This window comes from Choristoneura fumiferana, chromosome 23 (genome assembly GCF_025370935.1).
Source record: "Choristoneura fumiferana chromosome 23, NRCan_CFum_1, whole genome shotgun sequence".
Lineage (NCBI taxonomy): Eukaryota > Metazoa > Arthropoda > Insecta > Lepidoptera > Tortricidae > Choristoneura > Choristoneura fumiferana.
The window spans coordinates 5,197,832-5,221,326 of record NC_133494.1 but is presented as its reverse complement, the minus strand read 5'-3'; the positions used below and the strand labels follow the sequence as shown (position 1 = coordinate 5,221,326).

Sequence of the window (23,495 nt, the reverse complement as noted above, 5' to 3'; positions counted from 1 at the left end):
ACTTCCGACGCAAGACATTTATTTATGTATGTATGGTATTGTGACTGCCGAGCGGAAGGACAGATTTGGAATCGTTTTAAACATTAAGCTAGTTTAATTACGATGGTAATTTGCAAAGTTTCTCCAAAATCTGTTCATCACACTGAGATTTTGTACTTTGAAAATAAAATGGACAAATAAAGAGGTTTTGAGCTACCTATTTAAAGTTATATCTACTTATAATTTCCATTTCTGTCCTACTACAAACTTGACTAACATTTAACTACCTTGTTTACAAGGCAACTCTTTATATATATTTTCTATCTCATTTATATGAACTCGACTGGACAAACTCATAGGGGTAGTAGTAGAAGTAGTCATCACGGTACCGAAATTTTCCAAGACTTCATATCGTAAATGCTAACGCCGCCGACGGGATCTAACCGAGTAAAAGCAGCCCTGTGTTCCGTCTCATGTCGATAACGTAAACAAAGCATTAACATTAATTCGTAAAGATCACTGTCTTTATAGCGAAGAAAATTGTCTTTGAAGTCGCAATTAGAATGGAACCACCCAGTCCGCCTACGCGGCACCCTCGTTAGCAGTGCGCTTGAATGTCGCGAACTCTGCGTCGGAACAGGAATGTTCGTTTTATTAATTCCACTTCGCTCTTTTCTAGAACGTGCGTCTTTCAGAGTCAGGGTGAAAAAAAGTGCTGCGATGTTCTTGCTCTGCAGTAATCATCGTTCGTTAATGTAATTAATTCGTTACCTACATGTTGATGTTAAGTGCAAGAGGCAGAAGGCATTTAGTTGCTTAAGTTTATTTTTAAATAGCTTTTGCCCGCCGCTTCGCCCGCGTAGAATTCGGTTATCGCGCGCTGTTCCCTCGGGAACTGCATTTTTCCGGGATAAAAGTAGCCTATGTCACTCTCTGGCCCATAAACTATCACTATGCCAAAAATCACGTCGATCCGTCGCTCCGTTTCGACGTGAAAGACGGACAAACATACAAACAAACAAACACACACACTTTCGCATTTATACTATTAGTATAAGTATATTAGTATGGATATCAGTTAAAGGCAAGGGTGAGCTAGACTAAACAGGCTATAATAATTCGATCTTTGAATGCAGTTTTGTTTCTTTTTAAAAATAAAGGAATGTCTCCTTTAAGTAAAATGAGCCAACTTAAGGATTTAAGGTGTTTCCCTCCAGGGCCCGACTTATTTTTCCACACTGTATATCATCATCATCATGTCAGCCGAATCACTGCTGGACATAGGCCTCCCCTAAGGCTCTCCACTCAGACCGGTCTTGTGCTTTTCGCATCCACCGCGATCCCGCGTTCTTAACCAGGTCGTCGCTTCATCTTGTTTCAGCTTCGCTTCGCTTCAGTTTCCCGAACGCTGCCCAGCGTATATAAGTTATAACAATACTGTATTCCAAATATTGCATCTTGATACTACGAGTATATTCATGATGCTTGATGCTGTATGCTATGACCCAAAAGTATCTCACCGACCTTAATGTAAACTTACCGTGATTTTTTTTAACTCCATTTCTTTCTTTTCAGGTGTAAATCGGTAATCATACCGATGTTTTAGTGTAACCTGCGAGCAAAAACAAAGCCGCCATGTCGTCGGTGAAGGTGGCGGTGAGGGTTCGCCCCTTCAACTCGCGGGAGATCGCCAGGGAGAGCAAATGTATCATCGAAATGTCTGGAAATACTACAGGTGAGCTCAATTATACATGAATTCTGAACACTAAATAAACACGCGGTTGTGTAGCGAATAGCAGCAATCGAAGCAAATCAGAGGCCTTTTTTTCTAACACACTTGAATGGAATGACAATCGTTTTCACCACTTCTTTCTGTCACGCGGCACAAGACGAGGATAGAAAGAGATTGTGAATGCGATCGCGAACGTCGGAGCATAGTAAAGTTAGACAATAGAGCTACGGGTCAAACGTTGCAGATTGGGGTGTACCCGTAGCCCAATTGGTTTGGCTGGGATTTGACGAAATGTTGACATTGGAATTACCTTTCATCGTGATTACGTTAGCGGTGTCTTTTAAATTTTCAAATTCAATGTAGTCTGAACCAAAAGCAAATCTATTTGTTTTCCGAAATCCACTCATGACCCAGTAGTGTGATTGAATGGATAGAAACTACAATAATAAAATAATGTTGTTGTGGCTAATAGTTCTTTATCAGAAACGATCAGTTCTGTACGTATTTTCCGGAATCACAAGGTTGCTAATGTATGTCATACCTAAAACTTTATTGGAATTCGATACAATCCTTTATCATGATGGATTACAAGTACAGTCAAGTGCAAAAATAATTATCTATTCGAACCACTCAAAAATATGTTACTACGGCCTTATGGCTTCGGAATAAGAGTCTGTGGTATTTATTTTTGAATCTTTGAATAAGTTCATATTATTGCACTTGACTGTACCTACAGTGTACTTAAATCAGAACAAAAAGCTTTCAGCGGAACTTTTCATGTATGAAAGATGATAAATAGGATATATTCATATTATCACGCCGCGAATTTTTGGTCTACATTTAGTGGGCGCAGTATTTCACTGACGGCAAATCTCTTTATAATATCAAGCGGTCATGGTTTGTAAATGTGTTATTGATGCGGGCGGAAGTCATAGTATAAAACGACTCCAAAGTTGTAGAGTCGTGTTTCGTGTCCTGTATACTGTGCAAATTTGTCTATATTTATCATTATCATGTAGATAACTTCTGTTACTTGCCAGGGGAAGTCGTTGAAATGTAGGTAATAACGCATTATTATGCGTTTAATATTATTCTTCTGTACCCATTTATTTTGCAAAGTTTCGTAAACTTTTGTCCATATTTGCACCCGTTCCATTAAGCCAAGTTGTCGGCCAAACCCATAAAGTTCAGGTAGTAAATGACACGTCTGTCCTTGAAAGCGGAGCATTATCAAATTAACTTCCGCCTCGTTTGTGAACCCTGACCCTTTAGCAATGAAGACTGACGTTTACAACGCTGTAAAACCCCTTAAGTTGTAATGATACACTCAAGTACGTTACCTTAGCAAGTAGTTGGGAAACGCGTGCTAATTTAAAGCGATGCTTCATCAGATTGATATTCTTAGGTAAGTACCTATTACTTAGTTTCATTGTGGAATTTTGTGGTGTAGCCTATACTACACTACACCATAACTATACCCTGACAAGTTCGGTTTTGACACTGTAGAACTCTGTTGCAGGGAGCCTCTGTTGCCTTTATCAAGTTATTTTTTTTGATAACTGCGGCAAATTCTGACTAACAGTGTTCTACCAAATATCAGATACGAACTTGTCAAGGTATAGTCCGTAATTCTACTTGGTTTCAGTTTATCAGTGTAGCGTCAAATGGTAGATATTCTATTTGTAACGATTTGCACGGATTATCTACATAATCGTAAGCTGACAAGTTTGATCATGTAATGCACGTAATTACACGTTAATAATGTCATTAAGAAGCTCATAGAGGTTACATACTTGAGTAATTCCATTCTACTTTACAAATAACACAAAGAAACTTTGCAAGTCTGGTCCCTATATGTTTTGTTTCACTAATGAAATGTAACATTGTTTGTTTTACTTTATTTTCATCAAACCTGAACAAACAGCAGAATAATCGCTTCTGTCACCATTAGCTGCTAACCTTCGTTATTATTGCACGTGTTGTTGATAACCTAGAACAATATTTAAATAAACATTATGTTTATGCCAAATTCATTTTGCAATGAGCTTACTGGAAATGCCCTTAAAGGAGATTGAAAATTGTTGCACGAATATTAAAATAGCAATACAATTAATTAAGCAGATGTACTTTGTTTAGTCGACCGAGGAATTCTTTTACCACCCTAAAGTTCAATATCAGTTGTACAGTTTAAAAACATGAAATACTAGTCACTTTCAACTCTTACAAGTTAATGTGGCATTCATTTAGCCTTACTTTTTTTCTGATGTTGTTATAAAAACAATTGCGAAGCATTTACTTAGTAGACTATACAAAGCTTCTATCGGCTTGAGTTTAAAGTAAGGTTATACGAGGAAACCTTACAATGTTTTAACAATGTCAGGAGAAATTTACCGTTTTCTTTTTGATGACGAACAATGTTTCCGTTTCTCTAGGTGAGTGAGATATTTTGTATGTGTTGTGATTTGAAGGGCTTAGAGGATGGACATCCATTTGAGTGAGAAGAATAGAATCGAATCAATGAATCCTTGTCACATAGTCTGCATCTTCTGCACTCGCCACAATTCAGATTCTGCATGTCTCCGCTCCGGAAAATATAGTTGTGTGAAATACTTGTGATATAGGTAAATCATTAAATAACATTGTATTTTGATAAATAAAACACCTTGAGTTTCTTGCCGGATTCCTCTTAAAAGACGTATTTTGTCTTTGTCTTTGACGAATCAAATCGCGTTGAATTATCTTCAAAATCTTAAGCATTTCGAGGCCTTTAGAACTTCCATGTTCGTGTTAATAACAAAATCTTGCGAACACGTTTACTTTACTCTACTTGACGGCAACGGCGACGTCAACTCTTGTTGAAACATGTCCCAGTGAAAAGTTTCGCGTCACATTAAAGCTGTTAATTTTAATCCTGGTCCTGACATTATCTCGCCGTGGCTATGATCCTCGTCAACAAGTTTGAAGCACTCGGCCCGGAGTTAGATAGAATAATTCATGTAGGCAGGTTAGTAACAGTGAATATTTTAGGTCCTCTTCTTGCGCGAGCGAAGCGTGTCTCCAGCAAAACAAAGGGGATAATTAAGTTTAATAACAGGATTTGCGGCGGAAAAAAAGCAGCCGTTGAAAATGAAAGGTTATGCTTTGGTATAGCTCACGGTTCTCTCAGTTCTCTTCAATTAAGGCTATTAACAGCTGAAGTGAAGGTTTATTCGTTATAGGAATCTACATAAATTTAACGAGCTTGCCCTCGTTATTATGATATGGTATTATGGCGCGTATGGATAGAGTGGATTCAGTTTTGAAAGATTGGTTTACTTCTACAGTTTGGTTTTCATTTTAAGTTGAAAATTACAGCACTTAAGTTGAATGCGATGTTTTTTTTATTAGCTTGTTAAAGTGTCCCACTGCTGGGCAAAGGCTTCCACTTCTTTCCGCCACTCGTCCCTATCGACAGCATGCTCCTGCCTTTCTATTTAATATGCGTCCGAGTCATCCCGCCATCCATTTGAGCGCCGTATGCGATATTATAACTTTATTTTGATTGCTGCATTATTTCTCCGTTTTGTTATTGTTTTAGGGTTCCGTACCTCAAAAGGAAAAAACGGAACCCTTATAGGATCACTTTTTGTCCGTCTGTCTGTCTGTCAAGAACCTTTTTCTCAGGAACCCGTGGAGGTATCAAGCTGAAATTCATATCAAATACTCAGGTCTACTGTCCCTTGGAGCTATAAAAAAATCAAACTTCTAAGCCAACGCAATCAAAAGAAACAGCCGTTTATACTGCAAATTTTCGACACTCGCAAGGGAATCAAAACCTACACTACTGGGTACTTCCCGTGAACTCAGAATCTTGAAATTGGGTACGAAGCAACGTCTTATAGCATAGATATATAAAGGAAAAATTGCGAAAAGCGTAAATTTTCAGTTACATCATATAATAAAAATATTTTTAATAATTTGTACGGAACCCTCGGTGCACGAGTCCGACTCACACTTGGCCGGTTTTTTTGTTTGTCTTCACTTGGTAGTATAAAAATTTGAGAGTATGAAATCTTCAAAAGCGGATTTAATTGACTTTCAGTGATCCGAATATTCCGAATGACATGAATTTTGATACGGTTAAACTAATAAAAAAACTGTCCATGTCATTAATTGTTGACCTGCTGTCCGTTAACATTACATTGAGCTATTCGTATCTCGCATAGTCATCGTTTCACCGCCGTCCTGACCTAATGAAAAAGTCCAGTAATTTTGCAATCTAGTTAATGAAAATTATATTAAACCCTATGAGTTCAGCAGCGGACAATTTCATATCACATTTTATGTCCACATTGTCAAGTTCATTGCCACATTGTGGAGAAGGAGCGTAAAAGCTTGAGCCGTAAAAAGGTGTGTTGGCGTCATTAAGTGCGTCACGATGTAAAGTACTGCCCGAAAACCATGAATATGCATTAGTTGGACATTAAGAGGGGGTTACTGAAACCCACGCGCGAAAGTTGTATACCTACCCGATCTTTATGACCGGGCTACTCTTATATTATAGCCGTTTGCTGTTTAGTTTTAATGCACACGTTTTAGTCGAGTTTTCCACGTTCAATTACACTGAAGGTTAAGGGATATTTTTGCATAACTTCCCAAGTATTATCTGCGAATGTTCTTATTATGTATAATAATAATAATAATAATATGCCATTTATTTCGGACAGAATCCATAGAGGTTAGTTACATACAATGAAAATACAAACAAACAAGCACAGCAGGTAGTTCATATGGTTCAAGTCTACTAATACGTAGAATAACAGCTTCTACAACGTCAAGTTACTTCCTGTAAACATAACAAGGGTACATTCACAGAACATTGTACCTGTAAATAGCGACCTTTGCGCTCTTAAGCTACCGCAATGCGCTCCAATGGTCCATAAATTCCATTATGCCCTATAAACCTTGTCCATGGGGCTGCCGACGATTCTCGTAAATCCTCTACGGCTCCCCGCGGTAGCGAGTAATTCTAATGCTTAAATTCACTTACGTAAATCTGATTTGAAAGTGTCTGTTTACTGTAGAGTTTTATTGTTTCGAGTCTGCTACGCTAATTAATAAACATCCTTACAAGTTCTATATTGCCTTTGTTTGTTTTGTGGATTTTTACTGAGGGTTTCTTAGGAGTTGCCAGATTGCCAGTCCTTATTTGCGTCTTTATTGCGATGAGTAGCCTCTTGCGTAACTTATGCCGATTACTTGTCTGACCTTGCTAGCGTTGAGTCGGCGCTTTACCGTTGGCTCCAATTTTATTCAATGAATTTATGCTATTCGAGGAATCCCTATCCATTCAAATGAAAATCGCCAATAATATTGGTTTTTTATGCAAATTATTTCTGTGCTAAGTAAATTATGGCTTCTGAGGATAGTTAAAGTCCAGATTGCTGCTGTCTCGTGACTTTCCATTTTTGAGCTCTTGAAGTCTTACAAATTACAATAATTTTCCAAATAAATGTATGCCCTACAACAATAAACATTTTTCAAAAGTGGAAGCGGTTTAATGTGCTTTAATAATACGATCTCCTGTAGTAGTAGGCCTTCACTTTTTCTATCATAAGGTCAAACGAAGAGCACGCACACGCAAGTCGGCCGTTTTACGACAGTTCTTTGAATGTGCATGTTTATTGCTTTAAAGGCAAAGGGTAGAAATCGCACTTTTATGTCAATTACATTAAAACATTTAACGCCCAAGTATTAGTAGAAAGCACAAGTTACTTTGATAGGTTGGTTTATTTAAGTACCTAAATCAAAATGGGGCTTTACCTCGGTTTAGGTCAGGGGCTTGACGATTCCATTTAAAATGATAGTTTTTGTACTGTTATTTCAACCTAAATTGTGTGGGATTTCAGCTACTTTCCTACCCCTTTTGTGGCTAGAGAGCTCATAGCTCATTTCGGTCCGAAGAACGGAATAAATGGAATAAGCTCCCGAAACTGCAATATATAGGTCAGGAGTCTTTTATAACGGTCTTGAGTCTAAACGTATCCGATTTAGAAAAAAAAGGTTCCTTATTTCATTTAAAACTAAGTACTGAGGTTGTAAATATACGTGCATAGATTTATTGTTTGTTTAGAAGACGACACGAGCGGACGTTCATTATGGAGAGGTGTGTTGTTTCAGAATGTAATGAAAGAATTTTCATGAAAATTTGTATGAATGATTTTAAAGCACAATCAATAAAATTAGTCCAAAAAACATTATTTTTCATATCTGACTGTCAAAAAACCATCAGACTAAAGTGACCCCACACTGCCTACCATATTGCTTAGGACTTGCCAGACTTGTTTTTGTCATTAAAACCGAAAGAGCATTACTCGACTTTATTAAGAACAGTGGAAAATGGCTTAAAAATACCGTGTACAATAGGTACCAGACAAATCCGAAGAATTGAATACCTATAGTAAACATCAATCTAAATAGGTACATTAAATCACCAACATCAATGTTCTTGAACGCCCCTGCCTCAATGCAAAGCCGGGGGTCGTAACAAATGTTCCCCGGGAAATTTTCCGCCCCATTCCGCACAATTACCGGTTGCCCTCTTCGTTAAATCACTCTTGTACTTTGACCTCTTTTAAACGTCATTGTCTGAATTTTCGCGCTTTTGTTGTCAAATATCATTTATTAAAGCGTAATTAAGAGTTTTCTTGCTTTATAATAAAATTGTGGACAGTTTTAATTTTACTTCATCATTGTGAAATTATACCTTTATTTCTGCTGTTGTATTGTTGCTGGAATAATTCTCATGAAAGTAAGATATGGAGCACGTGATTTACAGTCCTCAACAAAAACAGATAGAAAGTAGCAGAGCTGAATAAGATCGTAGAGACGCGTGTAAATCAATTTGAGGTCTACAAATGTTTTCCAACTTATACTGACTGTGCTCTATTAACTGTACAGTATTACATTATGTTCAGAATATTAATAGTCTACGTCTATGACGTTAATAAAACACAACTGTTTTGAATTTATGAAATGGCCTTCTAAGATCAGTTTCACCGCTCCCTGATAATGGCCTAATTTTTTATGAGACAGATATGTTTTCTCTGTTTATTTGAAGAAAACAAATAAAGATGGCATCACAGAAACTCATGAAACATCAGGGAAATGATGAAACAGGCCCTGAATCGCGCATTTTATAAAAATAATACATTTTAAGAGGTGCATACAGACTGCAGATGCCGTAGGTATTGCAACACATATATTTTAAAATATATTTATTGAAATCGGTGTATGTAAATGATTGCTTTTTCTCCAATATGCCCGGAAATGTCCGCCTATCTGTCGCAAACATAGTCCGCGAAGTTCTTCTTTATAGGCTGTCACAAATTAAAAAATAAAATCACTACTATGTAGTTATTTTACTTTTTAAATTCACATTTGGTAAGTCAATCTAAACAGCCAAATATTCCTGAAGATCAAATTTCCTCCTACCTTTCTTCTTTTTAAGTCCTAGTCTAAGATTTAAATTAGGAAGAAACAGTGTCTTTAAAAATGTCTAGAACAGTGTCACTGTTTTTATTTTTAATATTTCGAGTTCAAGCACAATAGAAACCGAAAATATGGTAACAATTTTTTTAAAATGAAATGGCATTACGAGTCGTGTCGTGTACTTTAAAAAAAAAAAACAAGTAAATCGCGGGAAATTATAAGGGCAAAAATTTTGAAAACGTGTCCAAGCATTTAATTTAATATTTTTGCTTGATGTCCTCGCATTATTGGAGAAAAGCACTATACATGCCTCAGCGGAAATGGCAATTCGTGGATTCGTATTTATTGACCGACTCAGCTACATACGCTTCGTCCGTCAAACTCTAACTACTCAACAACGAATTGCTTTTTCCCGGCCTCGGTAGTAATGTACTATTAATCAGCTGTCTCTACATACATACATAAGTATCTTTTTAACCCCATCCACTTTTAGTTATTGAAATATATGTGTTTAATTGAGAGCAAAACTGAAATATGAATAAACGTTACTATTATTTGATCATGACCTTGTTTCTTCAATGCAACGTTACCACAATGTTGCCTAGATAGAGGTAGAGGCTTTGTAAACTTCCGGAGCTGGTTCGTGTCGCCGGAACCGGTGGACGGGACCGCATCCGGCCCGGATCAAGATGGCCGACCTATTGTGTTACATACAAGTAACAGCTGCGGAGTGGCTGATTTTCTGTACGCAAATATAGGAAGATAAACTCATATCCTTATTCTGTTTGCCTTGTTTTACCTTATAAAGAACTTTTCTAGAAGGTGTTTTTATAAGACGCGATTTAAAACAAAATTCTTTATAACAAGGCTGTGATATTGGCATGAAGTTCTATACTATCTCGTGATGTAGAAAAATAAACTAGCTAAGTGCGAGTCGGATTCACGAAATGAGGGTTTCATATAAATTAAAAATCAAGCATGAACTAAATTTGTCAGGGCAAAAAAAAGTTGCCAAATTTCATGAACTCCCATCACCATGAACAATGACGGGATTAAAAAGTCAGGAGTTTGTTCCGCAAGTAAAATGAAATACGAATTTCTTTGTGCTTATTCCAAAAGAAAAACAGGCTTGGCCTTACGAACATGTATGAAAGAAACCACTAGCACGGGCTCATAAAAGTTCTTCTCTCAGTCAGCCTGCATAAACTTTAAAATTGCATTGCTCTCGGCAAGCTCTCTGAGGTCGTAAACGGTTTTATTTAGCAATAACTCTCTTAATAGAACAAGTTTAGGTGCAACGTCAATCGTGGAAATGCAGTCGGACGCAGCGGTGACTCATTGGGGGTGGCGGAAGGGTGCAGGCAGACGTTTGGATTAGTAATCCCTTTTCCGTAGATGTGCCGGATGAATCAAGCTGTTTGAATTGTGATTCCTTTTTACCCGACTGCCCGAAGGAGGGTTATGTTTTTCGAGCGTATGTATGTATGTATGTATGTATGTATGTGGGTATGTATGTCCATTTCTTTGGTCCTCGCTGCAGCCTAAACGGCTGGACGGATTGTGACATGTGAGGTATCATATGAGGTGTCATTGGATTCGTCAGAACTGTCGGTCTGACATAGGGTATATAATATTTCAATATGACGTCTGCGAAAAAAATATGGCGAAGGAATAAAAAAAAAATTTTGTATTGTAACAATATGGGAAATATGGGAATCAAATGAAACCTAATAATAAGCCCATTCTAAATGTATATGGGTTATAATACTTTTAATGCACTATTTTCACAGAAATGTCCGAAAAGTATAAAATAAAAAATTTAAAAAATCAAAAACTCCGACTGCCATTACCAAGATTTTTTGAACTGGTTACGATTTGAATGGGTCCCGACTGTTGAACCTTAAATGAGCTTCTTGACAGAGTTCTAGACCACTAGACTTATTTTCTTCCTTTTAGTTTTTAAGGCAGTCGGGGTTTTTGATTTTTTAAATTTAATGTTTTTTATTTCAGTTGATTCCTTTGTTGAATCATGTAGGTACCTTAGTTAAGTTACCGATCGCGAATAGGTATTATTGGAATCACTTATTTTAAACCCAAGGTTAGTTTTCATACCCTCAATTTTAATAAAAACTCGAGGATAATTTATTTTATTAAAAAGAATTTCAATCCCCGTCACAAAAATAGACTTGTTTTTAAAAATGTTTAAATTTCAAATAATTTGTTCGCTGGAACTACAAAGGGATTTCTCCTTTGGTACCGGGCACTAATCGACTGATATGTGTAGTAGACAAGTGTTTTGTCAGATGTAATGTTTATTTACCATAAGGCTCTCTCCATCATTCAACAATTTCCTTTACAATAATGGTGAATTCCGAGTATCAGCTACTTTATTAGTTCTTGAATTCTGAAGTGTTCGCGACGTGGCGGCGGCGCTGTCGGTCGATACGTCGCGACGGTTCGGCTGCGAGCATACACTTGCAGGTTTTATGTGAGTCCTAGGTACCAACTGTGATAGTGCGACTTTCTCGTAATGCATAGAGTGTACTTGCTTTAAGTGTTGGTAAGTTGTTCAAGATTTTAAAGGATGATTATTCCTTTGTTTTGTTCAGAGGTAACTGTAATTGAAATTTAAATAAAATAGGAATTGAATGCAATATAGGTGATGGTTGTACTATTGGCACCAGAACTCTTATGCTGCTCGTAAGCACAGGCGTACAGACAAACTGTAATAGTGTGATAAGTACAATATTATCAAGTGATTAGTGTCCGGTCATTGTCCGTGGGGGTTTGTTTGTTATCTGAAGGATGATTTCGGAAGGTCAATGGCCTTTCAGATACATGCGACGATAGGTACGTGCTACTCGAAGGTCATCTTTTAGACTTGGGGGTAAATGGAACTTTACTTTTCATCTGTTTATAGCTAAGACGTACTCACGAGTACGTCTTAGCTATATTTTATAATAGGGACTATTAATGATTAGGTTAGGTTCCTTTTCTAACTCGCACCTTTTATAGAAGTATGTTTGCAATTAAAAAACAGCCTTTTCTTGAAAATAAGCAGTATTGGTGTTGCAAATAATTACATAATATTATTGTATTGTGTACATCGCTGTCAATCAACTTTTTCTTGTTTGTTATTCTGTCCCGTTGAACAAGAGACAACAGTGACCGAGTTTCTTAAAAAAAATGCTTTGATATATGCGACTAATATGCTTAGGAGACAGTCTATAAAATAATGAGCTTGTAACTATGACAAAAATGTATACTCGATGAATTGTAACCACAGAAAACATATAAAAACTCGTGGTTTTAACGTAACCATGGCAACGAGGTACAAGAAAAAGTTGATCGACCCATCGACACAATCCGCACTGGGCCCGCGTGGGAACTACGGCCCAAACCCTCTCATTTCGAGAGGAGGCCTGTGCCTAGCAGTGGGACGCATATATGCTGGTATGATGATGATCAGGGGTCGGACAAAAAGTGCCGATGACGTCAAACCACTTATAGGATGATTTCAAATAGTATTTTTGATTTTCAAAAACAATTATCACTTATCATTTATCAACCTCTTTATTAAACGATATGAAATTTATTTTATTCACTGAATTCCATTGATTTATTTACGATTATTTTGTTACTTCATTAATGCTACTTTGTTACTACATGTCACACGGGAGTTTAAATAAAAACATCATCTTGTGTGCAAAATGTCCGACCCCTGATGATGATGATGTCGACACAAAGAATGATCAGTTTTTTTATGATTTAAGTATGTATACTTTATTTATTATTATTTATTCAGCCTATTAGATGTCTCCTAACTGGGAAAAGACCACCCCTTTTTCTTTCTTCGTATACTTAACATTTGTTATAACTTAATTTTCTTTCGTTACAGTAATAACAAATCCAAAAGTTCCTGAAGGGACCAAAGATGCCGCCAAAAGCTTCAACTTCGATTTTTCATATTGGTCCCACAATGTAAGTACTTTGCTATCCATGTCAGTTATTTTAACGTAAACAAAGTTATATAGGATAATTACTACGCAAAAAAAATATACTGCCAATCCAAAAATAAAGGCGTTTGATTCCTGTAATATCTTTCTTAAATCATGACAAACATAAACATATCATATGCATGTGTGTGTACTGTATGAAAAGTATACAGTTTACCCCAAACGCCATCTCCGGTGCTAAATCAACAGCAAACAGAGAGATTGCCTCGGCTTCCTGGAGTCGCGTTTCCATCAATGCAAACGACAGATTTTTTAATGGAAACCGCTTTCCTCTTTCCTGCGTTCAAAGTGTATCCTTGTGCAAATATTGAACATTTTATTTCGTAAAATTTGACATAATAGACCATAGACCGAAGACAATTCGCTGACGTTGTCAAAAATTTGTATGTAACGGTGAAAATATCTGAAGCGATTGTGTATACATTCGAAATTAATACACCGTCCATTTTACTTATCTGTGCTCTTCATCTGTAGGTAAGTACGTCAAAAGAACGCTTACGTCAAATAATAGAAAATCCTGCTTAAATCTGACATAATGGTAAATTTTAAACAAGACTTTCCATTATTTATTCCATAATTATCGATACTTCTGAAAATAGAAGAACCAATAGTTGAAAGAACAAGGTTGTCTCTTATCCCCTAGAATTTTAGTCATCGTTACGGAACTCTCAGTAAGTAATCATTGGGGAATTGAATAAAAATCGTGCTAAAAGATGTCTCAGTGTGCGTGATTGACGGGACTCACAGCGGCCGGCAGAATGCGTTCGTATTACACACATATAGACGTGTTGTACATACAGGGAGTCTCTGACCATGGGGCTTTAAATCCAAGGTTCGATTCTCGTCGCATAACTGAGCTACTTTTGTTCTGCTACTTCTTAAAAATAACTGTAAATTTTTTTTTTCATACAAATTAAATGTAATTTTCAATGTATGCGATAGATCTTAGAGATGTCAAATAAATGTCCAAAATTATTTCAAAATTATACCAAGAGAAGAGACAGCGATAACACCAACATTTCCGATACATTGATTTAACAATTAAAATTTGAGGATCAATAAATGTAACAAATGTTTTGAAAATGTTACAACACAAAAATAGCTTTTTTTGCGAGTAGAATCGAACCTTGAATTTAAAGCCCCGTGATCAGGGACACCCTGTATATGTTAACAAGTACATTAATTAAATGAAGAGTATCGCGCCTTCTTCAGTTTACAGAAATGTACAAAGTTTGAATTGGCAGTTTCATCTCCTTAATGATGGCATCGTTCATCCCACCGTCGATCCGTTATTCGTTAGTGCTTGACCGATGGCGGTGTAATAAGATTTCCTGCCAATCGCCTAGCTAGCGTTCTGCTCATTTTGGGCGGCCGCCATATTGGATTTAGCCTCAACTAGATTATCGGATTATTGTCTATGGTTTCTGCGGCATTTTATTGAAATTGCTTATTTGTTGTTTATTGCACAAACTATCTCTGTATAGAATAAATTTGTACCGAAGAACGAAATTAATCTGTGTTTGAGATTCAAGATCATATGGAGTTTATTTTGGAATGTCTGAACTAAATAAAGACTGATAATATCTACTTACGTCTGATATTCTGGCATGATTGATTGATGAGGTTACATAGGTACATTTATTATAATCTTAGTTTATTGATTAGGATCAAGTCACAGACGACTGCAGAAACGTTGTAATAATGTTTGTCAACATCACTGAAATGAACCATTTTGGTATCACGCCACTTATTTTTCAGCTTATAAAATCGTTTACGTTTGTTTCAAAAGTATAATAATGATAGAATATTTTATTTTTATTCCTTTTCAATCAACTGGTTCTATTTATTAAAATTGTTTATGAAACAGTATTAATCATTTTACTTTTTAAAAATCCATATATTTGCTGCAATTAATTCTTCCAGCAAAGAGCTTTGCTTAATTAGTAATTAAAATAAGAGGGTTTCGCTCAAATTATTGAAATTTATTCTGTGGTCGGCGGCCCTGGAATGGATTTGCATTAATAATATTGCTAATTTCTATGAGCAAGGATGACGAATGCTTAATTAAGCGTTGTTTATAATTTAATATTTGTATTGGATGAATAGGATGTGTTAATGACCGACAAAGACTAACGCTAAATGTTTGGTACCTAGAGTACATAAGTACACATTAAAAAAAAAACCTTTTCAAGTTGTATGTTTTGTTACATCAGTTAAAAACTTGAAATTGAAAATACAAACTGAAATATAGATGCACGGAAAAAACAGAAAAATAAGACCATCACTGGGAATCGAACCCAGGTCCTCGGTAATCCGTACCGCGTGCTATACCGCTACACCACTGATGGTCAATGGTACCGACACGAATTTCCCTATGCACCTCATATCTCAGCTTGTGTTTCTTACTTAGTCACTAAAGCAGCGACGCTAGCGACATCTATGCCGTAAGCCCTCAAACTTTTTCGGCATTCCTTTGGAACTAACCGCTCACCCGGACAAGAGATATCGTTTCTAAGCAATCAAATTAAGATTGGTTTTTTGGAATCTTTTTGTATTTTTTATTTCAATTCCAAATTTTTACTTTTACGGTCATCCCGTAAAACCGAAATTGATAATACAAACTGAAATAGAAATTTTCTGTTTTTTCTGTGCATCTATATTTCAGTTTGTATTTTCAATTTCGGTTTTACGGGATGACCGTAAAAGTAAAAATTTGGAATTGAAATAAAAAATACAAAAAGATTCCAAAAAACCAATCTTAAAAACTTGAAATTTTCAGGCATGTTGTTGGATCCTCTCTCTGTTTTTCTCACGTCTCACAAAACTCTATTTTTGAATTTGTGTCACACTCGTATATGATTCTTAAATAACTGATTGCAGTCGAATATATTGGTACGGTGATTCATTTTCTTAATTATGATGTGTTTACAGCCAAGCGATCCGGAATTCTCCTCACAAATCATGGTGTACAAGGACATCGGAGAGGAAATGTTGCAACACGCATTTGATGGTGAGTGAACGCTTATATTTTATTGATTTTTAAATGTAATTTTAATGTTACCGTTTACTACAGTATATCGAGACATAAGCTGCGCGTCCACTGCATCGGAATAGAGCCGTACGGAGCGTACGGATTTATTGCCTTGTATAGATTTATATGGCGCAGAAATTCCGATCCAGTGCACGCAGTACCATAGAAATCCATACAAAGCAACAAATCCGTCCGCTCCGTACGGCACTGTTCCGATGCAGTGGACGCGCAGCTTTACAGTTCGTCGTTGTCAATAGTAAGTTGTTTAAAGATGAAGTCGGAGGAAGGCAATTTTTCATCTCATTTTGTGTTCTCTGGTTCTCTGTTATGCTCATTTTGATTTTATAGTTTAGCGTTGAATATGTCCATTCATCCCAGCCTATATACGTCCCACTGCTGGGCACAGGCCTCCTCTGAGAACAAGAGGGCTTGGGCCATAGTTCCCACGCGGGCCCAGTGCGGATCACACGCACCATTGAATTGCTTCGCAGGTTTGTGCAGGTTTCCTCACGATGTTTTCCTTCACCGCAAAGCTCGTGGTAAATTTCAAATGGAATTCCGCACATGAATTTCGAAAAACTCAAAGGTGCGAGCCGGGGTTTGAACCCACGACCCTCTGTTTGAGAGGCGATAGGTCAAACCACTAGGCCACCACGGCTCTTTGTTCAAAACTGTCTGGGGATAAAAATAACCCTAGGCACTTTTGATGAGTGTAGTGTAGATAGTGAAGCTGAATTTATATATATATTGTTACTTTCATTAGAACACGGAAACGTCGGAAACGGTACCTTTTCGTAACAACACGCGCTTTCTCTTACATCCGAGAAGATAACATTTGTGTATTCGTTTCAAGTATGAATTATGTTATGGTTACGTAAGTTTTGATAGAGGCATGTTTTGTTCAGGTGACGCAACTGATGGTTATTGCGGGTTTTTCGTGTTCCCTTGTTTGTGTAAAAATAAATTGAACTTTGACTATTCCACTGCTTTAAGGCTGCGTTTCCACTAGAGATGAGCGAGGTTTGACCGAGGTTGAATCGATAGAAACGATTCATTTACCTACCCTCGCTACGCTGAACTGTTGCCACTAGAGCTGCGCGAGGATAGGTAAATAAAGCGTTTCTACTGGTTCATGAAAACCACAGATATAGATTACACTAGATAACGCAAACACCTCAATCTATATGAAAACCAACCGTGTCACTTTTTTATATCTACTGTGACTGTCTCAAGAGCGAATTAGTTATGTGAATTCCCCGATGACTGCGCAAAATCGATTCAAATGCGCCGCCCGCCCTCGCCGTGGGGCTCGAGTCAGTCACTAGTCATGATTAGTCAGTTAGCGGTCAGTCTTTGTATGGGGCCAACCCCGACGTTTGGTTTGTTATTTATTTATTTATTTATATCTGTGATGAAAACACATTCCTCGCAACATATCCTCGCACATCTCTGATGGTAACGCAGCCTAACGCTTGTTTTTGCCCTCCAGGTTACAACATATGCATATTCGCGTACGGACAGACGGGAGCCGGCAAGTCGTACACCATGATGGGCCGCGGCGAGGACCACCAGGAGGGCATCATACCGCAGATCTGCAAGGACCTGTTCCGCCGTATCAGACAGACCACCTCTGATGACCTGAAATATTCGGTGAGAAATTTATTTTATTTATTTATTAACCAATGAAAATTTACGGCATTCCAGTTCATACTAATGCGCTGAAGTTTAAAAACATGAAAATAATCACAATTATGTATGGTAACAATACAAAATAATTATAAAATAAAATGAAAAAAATATTGAGGTTTTTATCCTTACTTCTCTAAAGCGACAAAAGGCCAAGCGAAAACTGTTAGCTCTGTTAGACTCGAGCGGGCGGATAAACAACTCGGCGCCCTTTATGACCTTACGTAAAACCTCGGCAAAATTTGCAACAACATTTTATGTTGTTGCCCGAGATGAACCAGCTAAACCTCTCCTCTTGTCTTCTCCCTCTTAAAGCGGAACTGTATCGTTTGACCGCACTAGGTTATTTTTGAGTCACCCCAACAACACAACGCTAGATTCTTCCAACATAGAGGTTGCCAAGTACACGCAGGGATAGCTTGACTTTATACTTGTAGTTACATGTTTAATCTTACGGAGACATTTGTAAAGTAACGAGAATTATTGTAAACTAGGTGGAGGTGTCATACATGGAGATATACTGCGAGCGTGTACGTGATCTCCTCAACCCTAAAAACAAGGGCAATCTGCGCGTGCGCGAGCATCCAGCACTCGGACCCTACGTCGAAGACCTTAGCAAGCTCGCCGTCACCTCCTACCAGGATATATACGATCTCATCGATGAGGGGAACAAGGCCAGGTGAGCTTCATTTACCACCAGCATCGGTACATCGCTGACGTATAAGGTGTAAGGTCTAAGCAGGCTGTTCTCCGTAACTCGACGTCTATATGCGCCTATTTTTCGTAGTTGGCTGTAGGCACTCTTCATCCCAGTTTTGCTCCTGGTGGAAGCCTAGCAGACCATCCGACGATTTCCTGGTGCGCATCCAGATGTAAAGCGTTCATCCATTTTGAACACTTGATAGGCTCGCTCTTAGTAGTTTGGTCTTGCAGTAAGACTATTTTTAGCATCCGTGCAAGACTTTAGCCTGCAAGACTCTTGCGTCTTGCAGCTAGGACTTAGCGCTATTTCACTGAGTAGTTAGGCAGTTCATAGGTAGGTACGCTTATTCTATGAGACGCAAAAAACTGTATCAAAGAATATGAAAAACTGGACCTATGCGCATGCCTATTAAAATCAAACTGAGTGCATGCATAGCCATCGGCACTTTGATAATGCGGCATCAAAGCGAAATTTGCAAGTACATGTATAAATCATAAATGTTTATTAAGAAACAGTTACTTCCATGGAAACGATTTATTAATCTGCTTGATGGCTATGTTAATTCAAGCTCACAATGTTCCAATTCTAATACGTCTACTGTAAAAGACTGGTAATTGCAAGACTTGCAAGACTCTTGCTGCATAGCGCAAGATGTATTGGCGCAAGACCAAGACCAAGACTGGCTAAGTCTCGTATTTGGGCAACACTACTCGCTCTACATGTTTTCCAATATCGTCACCAACTGAGGGCTGCGGCGAACTAGAGATATTGAAAATAGATGGTGCTCGTCCACTGTAACGTGTGTAAACGTGTCCCTCCGTCGGCGAATATATTTGCAAACGTGTAGCGCGATTAGAAAAGGATATAAACTTGATTTATGTCGATGGCAAAACCTAGCCGCTCGCATATGAATATATCACGAGTACCGTCAGACTCCCATTGCTTTGGATCATTTGCGTAATTAGAATAAAACGTGAACTACTAACTGAGAAGTTGAAAACTACAAAGTTGGTCAATAGCCTTTTCTAATAAGTGGTTAAGTAATTTATTGATGAAAATTTAACATAGTTTTTTTCTCTCTCTTTAAATCAGCGTTTCTTAACCTTTTTCAGTTCGCGGACCCCTAGACAATCAAGCATGATTGCAAGGACCCCCTTAATAAAAAAACAGGAATAAGTTTAGGTCAATTTTTATTAATTCAAATGTCTATAGATAAGACGGCGGACCTCCATACCAAGGGGTCCGCGGACCACAGGTTAAGAAACGCTGCTTTAAATACTTCTGTCAACGAGCGTTTTTTTATCACATCTTATTTGCAAGGAAAATAATATTTTTTCTGAAGAGTTTTCCAATTATGTCGGTAGATATAGGTAGAGTCATTCACGATGACGCGTGCCGTGGTTCTTATTACAATGTCGTTAATGTCTAATTTTGACAAAATCACGCGTCTTCGTGGATGGATGGCACTAGGTATTATATTAATTAGTGTAAATGCTTCATTAGGACGGTGGCGGCAACCAACATGAACGAGACCTCGTCGCGGTCCCACGCCGTTTTCACCATCTTCTTTACACAGCAACGGCACGACCAGACCACTAACTTGATGTCCGAAAAGGTAGGCCTTTTGAAAATAAAATAGAAATTAGGTACTTAATTATGAGTTTTGTCCAATATTTTTCTAGCAATACTTCTTGATACTGTCTCAGGACGCAACCATGCCCATAGGCGAGGAAGTTGCATTTCCGTTTTCAAAAATAATTTTATTAAAAAAAAACTAGGCAGGGACGCGGAAGTAGATTAAACGGATTAATGCGACTTAAAACGTCTACTTGGTCTTCATGATAATTTAACTTATTATGTACAACCCTCGCGCAGGAATTTTTGCATTTGTATTTTGAGGCCGAATATTTGAAGTGACCTTTTTACGACCTTGTCGTCCTTGGCATAGTATCGCACGATGCACGCTGTGTCAAGGTCTCTCAAGGTCGAAGGGCGTCAGCGAAACATGAAACTGGTTTCATGTTCTTAAAGTAACACATTAGATGGAAGTTGCTGTGCGACTTGCATGAGAAAATTTTACTTGGCCAATTTACCATCAGGAGTGACACAAATGCTATGGACATTTAAAACGTACGTGTATGACTATATCTCAAAAAGTTGTCCATTTTGAAAATTTTCAGTTGTCCACTTATTTAAAAAAAAAATCCTGACGAAAATCCTGACGCTATTTCACTACAAAAATAAGTAATATTGTTTTTAAATATATAAAAAACCTTGTGGTAAAAAGGATAAAAAGTCAGATAATCTTTGTTATTGGATTCAATAGAAAGTTTTGATGTAGTTATAGGTAGAGTCATTCACGTTAACAATGTTATTAATGTCTAATTTTGACAAAATCATGCGTCTTCGTGGATGGCACTAGGTATACAAAACTACGATTTTTTCCTCACAAGATTTCGTAACGTTTTCCTGATGTCAAGCAATTTTGGATGTCTTATGTAGTTTGTGTTTTATGATCTCGTCCTTAGGGTTAATAATTTCTTGACAAAACTGACTTCTTGTCCATTTCATGACGGGACAAATTTTTGAGAAATACTCGTGTGTCTGAAGGTAAATTTTGCACGTCTTGTCATATTTAGAATAATACAAGTAATGACGGCAAAGGGTTAAATGTTTAATAATTCAGCTTAAATACGTCCCATTGTTGGGTACGTGTATTACGAGTACGTAATAAAAGGCATTGTGCGTTCGTAATTATAGTCCTCCATCTGAGTCAGGCCAACGAATTACCTTTCTTTATTATTTAATTGTAGAATGATAATTAGTGAGTTATTTTGTTTTGAGCATAATTGGTAGGTACCCAGATACCGTCATCATGAAAGATAGTTCGCTTTATCAATGTTCCAGAGTCTCAATGCTCTTCATCCATCTAAAAGACGAGGAAGTGTTTTAAACTAGTCCTTTCCCGGATCTTCGCTCGCGTGACCACTAGATCCAATAGTTCAATTGAAATTTCAGAATGTAAATTCACCACCACACAATGTCAATTTTTTAATATTAGCAGGACTATAAGCTTTGATGTGCAGTAAGGACAGGCAGCAGTGCTAGTCTGGTCACCGTCACTGCAAGCCATAAACTACAAGCATACCTAAACATGATGATTATTTCTTCTAGGTGTCCAAGATTTCTCTAGTGGATTTGGCTGGGTCAGAACGTGCTGACTCCACTGGTGCCAAAGGCACCAGACTGAAGGAGGGTGCTAACATCAACAAGTCCTTAACCACGCTGGGAAAAGTTATCTCAGCTCTGGCTGAAATCGTAAGTGTGCTTTTTGGTATCTGTTTTTAGTAAGCTTGAATTTTTTTCTTTTTTTGTGACGTTTATTGCTCAAAGTCTCGTTTTTGGGGTAATGAAAATTTAATCTTGTTTGTTTTTGGGCAAGGTTTAGTTTTGAATAATGTGAAAATATTCCAGTAAGCTCTAGTATCTGTTGACATGATGGCTCTTAGTTTCTTAAAGAATTAATTTTTTTGTGCAAAGGAGATGATATGTTCATATTTTCATTCATTTTTGAATAAAAGCTTTATAAAGCTTTAAAAATAAATCCTTTACGGGATATTATATTAGGTCTTCAATGTAAAACAAAATAAAAAATATGAACTAAAAGTAAAAAGTAACAGTAATTTTAAAAGCTGAGCATTATCTTCGCCTTAAATGTTTGAAGGCTAATTTACTAAACATATTTTTTTGTGTTTTATTAAAAAAATATTGCTAGATTTCATCAAGTTTTCTCTCAACATTTATTCATGATTATATTATATTTTTACTGCGTCTATCTATTTGGATAACCGTAGTCGGTAAGTCACCAGGTTTTGCTACTCGACATTCGTGTTCACTTTGAATCGCTTATTTGTGCATCAGTATAGTTCACGTTAACTTAATGATCAGTCTGATGTAGTCGAGGGAACTTAATCGCGTACCAGGGTGGGACCTTTTCGTAATCAATTTCGCTGTGATTTATTTAGCAATGTATGGATGGAATGTCAATATGACATCAGTAGCACAAAGGTTCCACAGTGGTTCGCGATTCAGATTCTTTAACTGTATGAACAAGGTCACGTCAGCGTTGTGTACATGTATTTGGTTAAAAACAACCAAAAAGAAAGAGAGAGGCAGTACTAAACATTACAAGCGCTGTTTTGTTGCTCGTCGCTCAGTGCATCTTTAACTGAAGCAGACACCAAAATTCAAATCAATCCGACCTCAAGTGTATCAAATTAATTAGGTACAAAAAGTATTATTGACTTGTTAATATTTCAAGACGTTCAGGTTGCTCGCGTGCATCAAATTTCACATTAGACGTGAGCTAATAGAAACTAATAATTTCCTTAGGGACTACTGCCATGAACCGGGTAAAAGAATTATGTCGCTGCCGGCCTTGACATGGCTTATTAAAAACCTATTAGCCGTCGAAAAGCTGTCAAACGTTTAATACATAGCTTAATATTGCTTTTATTTGCAACTATAATATTCCAGTTTCAAGCGTTTAGTACATAGTCTAAACTTACGGACTTAGTAGTCGGTCAGTCTCTCTTTTATCGTACCCCCCATTATATGCGTAATAAGTGAGTAAATCGCTATTGTAATTATGATTGCTTCTGCTTATTCGTCTGGACGAATGACGAGACGATATGATAAAAAACAAAGCGATGTCATATTTGCTTGTAATTTTGTACTTTTTCCATGTACATACGAGAGGTCTACTGTCCGACAAGTTTGAGTAACTGCATATGATTTGAACGCTAATGTGCTTTTATGTGTTATAGACGTCCAAACGTTTTTAACTGCAATATAAAATTGAGCTTTATCAAAATGCGG

At 37.3% G+C, this 23,495-nt stretch overlaps 1 protein-coding gene across 13 annotated transcripts in view; it reads left to right on the top strand.

Moving 5' to 3' along the window:
- Nucleotides 1-23,495, top strand: part of unc-104 (kinesin family member unc-104) — a 100,680-nt gene that overhangs the window by 45,151 nt on the left and 32,034 nt on the right. For all 13 annotated transcript variants that reach the window (XM_074106064.1, XM_074106068.1, XM_074106063.1 and 10 more), the window contains 7 exons: nt 1,555-1,714; nt 13,080-13,162; nt 16,129-16,207; nt 17,718-17,878; nt 18,409-18,593; nt 20,121-20,232; nt 21,792-21,935. In XM_074106064.1, coding sequence (XP_073962165.1) covers nt 1,615-1,714; nt 13,080-13,162; nt 16,129-16,207; nt 17,718-17,878; nt 18,409-18,593; nt 20,121-20,232; nt 21,792-21,935 — 864 coding nt within the window. In that variant the 5' untranslated portion in view covers nt 1,555-1,614. The remainder of the gene's footprint in view (nt 1-1,554; nt 1,715-13,079; nt 13,163-16,128; nt 16,208-17,717; nt 17,879-18,408; nt 18,594-20,120; nt 20,233-21,791; nt 21,936-23,495) is intronic.